This window comes from Solanum dulcamara, chromosome 8, assembly GCF_947179165.1.
Source record: "Solanum dulcamara chromosome 8, daSolDulc1.2, whole genome shotgun sequence".
In the NCBI taxonomy this organism is placed as follows: Eukaryota; Viridiplantae; Streptophyta; class Magnoliopsida; order Solanales; family Solanaceae; genus Solanum; species Solanum dulcamara.
In genome coordinates, this window is record NC_077244.1 from 63,992,585 (window position 1) to 63,995,909 (window position 3,325).

The 3,325-nt window shown below is 31.8% G+C and overlaps 1 protein-coding gene across 2 annotated transcripts; it reads left to right on the forward strand.

Moving 5' to 3' along the window:
* The first annotated feature begins 325 nt into the window (after nucleotides 1–325).
* LOC129899567 (dihydrofolate reductase-like) lies at nucleotides 326–2,791 on the forward strand. 2 transcript variants are annotated; one of them, XM_055974575.1, is made up of 6 exons: nucleotides 328–584; nucleotides 688–780; nucleotides 1,142–1,240; nucleotides 1,482–1,523; nucleotides 1,661–1,892; nucleotides 2,496–2,791. In XM_055974575.1, exons 1-6 carry the CDS (start codon nucleotides 459–461, stop codon nucleotides 2,675–2,677), a joined length of 774 nt encoding a protein of 257 aa, XP_055830550.1. In that variant the 5' UTR covers nucleotides 328–458; the 3' UTR covers nucleotides 2,678–2,791. The 2 variants fall into 2 exon arrangements, with proteins under 2 accessions (XP_055830551.1, XP_055830550.1); XM_055974576.1 differs by lacking the exon at nucleotides 1,142–1,240 and having other exon boundaries at nucleotides 326–584.
* The last annotated feature ends 534 nt before the right edge of the window (nucleotides 2,792–3,325 follow it).

Below are 3,325 nucleotides of genomic sequence, written 5' to 3' on the forward strand. Positions count from 1 at the left end.
AAAATTATTTTATTTTATTTGGGAGTGAAGACACGCACCAACTTTGAGATTAGCATTGTTGTCAAAATGGTGTATTTATAATGGTTGAAAATAATTTCATGGGTAATAAAACCCCTATAAATTTTAGATATGTACTTAAAAAATAAGTATAAATTTAAGAGGGACTCTATGTATTTTCTCATTTAAAAATAAATACCTAATAATTGCAAATGCCAAGATGCTGTTGAGAGTCACGTGTTCACCTGCCAGCCAATCTTATTACCTAACTCCCCCAATACTAAAAAAAAACTCCCTCTACCTTGAAAATACTGAGTTCAAATAAATTCGATATGTAAGACCACCTGTTGGCTTTAATTATGTCAAAGTGAGTAGTTGGATTCATGAGTATTTAGATATATATACTCTTGAACTTTCCACTTAATTCACCACATTTGTGAGGCAAGTGTCTTTGTGGGAGGATGGAAGAGATGATAGAAGAAAAAAAGATGAAGATTCTTTGTTTGCATGGATTCAGAACTAGTGGAAATTTCTTAAGAAAACAATTAAGCAAATGGGATCCTTCTATTTTTGTTCATTTTGAAATGGTATGACGTTACATTTTCATCTTTAATTTATTATATTTTCTTTGTTCATTATGTGACAGATCAAAATTAATTGTAGAAATTATAAATGAATATTTACTGGCAGGAATTCCCAGATGGAATATTTGCAGCAGGGGGGAAATCAGACATTGAGGGCATATTTCCACCACCATATTTTGAGTGGTTCCAGTATAATGAGGTAAATACCTTACCTTAACACTCGTCCTCAAAATTTTGTAGCTAAACAACAAATTATAAGAACATTCAATTAGTTAAGAGAGTTCTAGCGATTAGCTAAGAATTGCCGACAAATTCTGTAGCTACTCAAAATTTCGGTCGCTAAACAACAAAAAATTTATGCTAATCTCATTTAGCTATGGATTAACTATAAAACAATTAGATTAGCTAAGAGTGTTTTAGCGACATATTATTAACTAAAAATTACCGACAAATTCCGTGTCTTATACTAGTAATTTTGGAATCTTTTTGTTAATTTATTGTTGTCTGAGTCAGTTTTTACTAGCAATGATTTATACTACTACTATTTTTCCTCCTCTCAGGATTTTACAGAATATGAGAAGTTAGAAGAATGCATTTCGTACTTGTGTGAGTATATAACAAGCAAAGGGCCTTTCGATGGTCTTCTTGGATTCTCTCAGGCATGCTCACTTTTTATGAGACATCTTCATTTTTATACCTAACAAATCTGAAAGTACCGTTTTCTTCAATTCAACTTGAAGATTTACATTCTAGAAATAACAAGTACGCGAGTCTTGCTATTTTATTATTTCTTCTGTTTTCTATCATTAGTCATATATCCATTAATTATGTTATATTATGTTTTCTTAATAATCATGAAATTAACTCGTGAAATTTTATTTTCTCGATCCCTTGGTGCAGGGAGCGACTTTATCTGGCCTTTTACTAGGGTACATGGAACAGGTAATTTTGCAATCAATTCATTACACTTCTGTCCTTTGCCAGAACTTTTTTTAAATGAGTTTATTATTTGCTTATTTGAATATCATATTCATAAATGCCAATAAAATTTGGGAAATTTATATTTTTTTTTGATACAGGGAAAGATTCTGAAAGAGCATCCTCCAATGAAACTATTTGTATCAATATCAGGTGCCAAGTTTAGGGACCCAAATATTTGTAATGTTGCATACAAAGATGTTATGAAGGTTAAATCAGTCCATTTTATTGGAGAGAAAGATTGGCTCAATCTTCCTTCTCAAGAGCTTACAACAGCTTTTGAAAATCCTCTCATCATAAGGCATCCCCAAGGCCACACTGTGCCAAGACTAGGCAAGTAAAATTACAAATTTATCTCTTTTTTTTCCTTTACTAAAACCTTTTGAAGTTATTATGAAAGTTTTACTTTTTTAGTTGGCTTTTGGGGTAGAGTTATACACAATATTTATTTCTTTGCATGGTATCAGAGCAAGACCCATCTCGATGTTAGTTTTATGATATTGGGTCTCCATGTGCGCGCCCATTCTCTAGATGTCTAGACCTGACCGTGAGATGAACTATTAATTAAGAGTTACGTACACAGTTCATTTGAATTGGACCCAAAATTCATTTCCTTACAATTACTAACTAGGAACTAAAATTGAAAGAGTAGGTTGCTTAGATGGTACGTACCCTCTACCTCCAATACTGAAATTCATTTCCTTACAATTACTAACTAGGAACTAAAATTGACAAGAGTAGGTTGCTTAGATGATGCGTACCCTCTACCTCCAATATTGAGGGCGTGGAATCTAGCCACCAAAAGAGCAAAAAAGGTGAAAACTTGCAAAGAGGGATTAAAAAAAACCTAAAAGTTAAAAGGATTAAAGTTTACAAGTTTCTTTCCGTCTTTTTAAGAAATGAGTATCATTAATGTTACAATTTGATACAAAACAGATGAAGCAGCTATTGAGACATTAAAAACTTGGACAAGGAAAATTGTCCTCTCTTCCAATCAGAGTTGTCTTGGTGGAGGACCAAATGAAGCCTGCAAGCATGTTAACAATGAGAATGATCTAGAAGAAGGCAAAAAACTAGAGGAGCCTGATAAAGTAGAGATTCAAAAGGCTCAAGAATAATAGTTTTCAAATTGTCAAAAGCTCTTCTCTATTATCTTTTATTTTACATTGCAAATTGTCTAAGTACTCTTCTCAAGTTATTTTGAGATTCAAATCATGAATCTATTTTGATTATTTTCCAGATAATATATTATGCATGTAGAGACTTAACCTAGTATGCACCTATTTTTATCTATATTTTTGATCAATCCACTAGTTTATTTTATTTTAAACGGTGTGCAGTGTGCTTTTCCTAGACAGTCTTAATAAATGTTGGTGATTTACCATAAGTAGCCCGTCTAGCTCAGTTGGTAGAGTGCAAGGCTGTCAACCTTGTAGTCGTGGGTTTGAACCCCAAGGCGATGTTTAATTATTTTGCTCTCTTTTAACGAAGAGTAGAAGTTGGACAATCAAGACCACTATGGTCATTTCACAAAAAGTGATGTATTACTTTACATACTCATAAACTATATTAAAAATCAAGTAAGAGTAAAGTAGTAAATTACCATTACCCAATATTAAACACAAATATCGAACTGATAACTCAATATTTTTTTATGAAATAATTAAAAATCCGTCAATTCAATAATCCAATAACAATATAACCCTCTTTAATAAGTGAATTTTTAAAATCATTTAAAACATCTTATGCAACAGTTTGAAATAAAT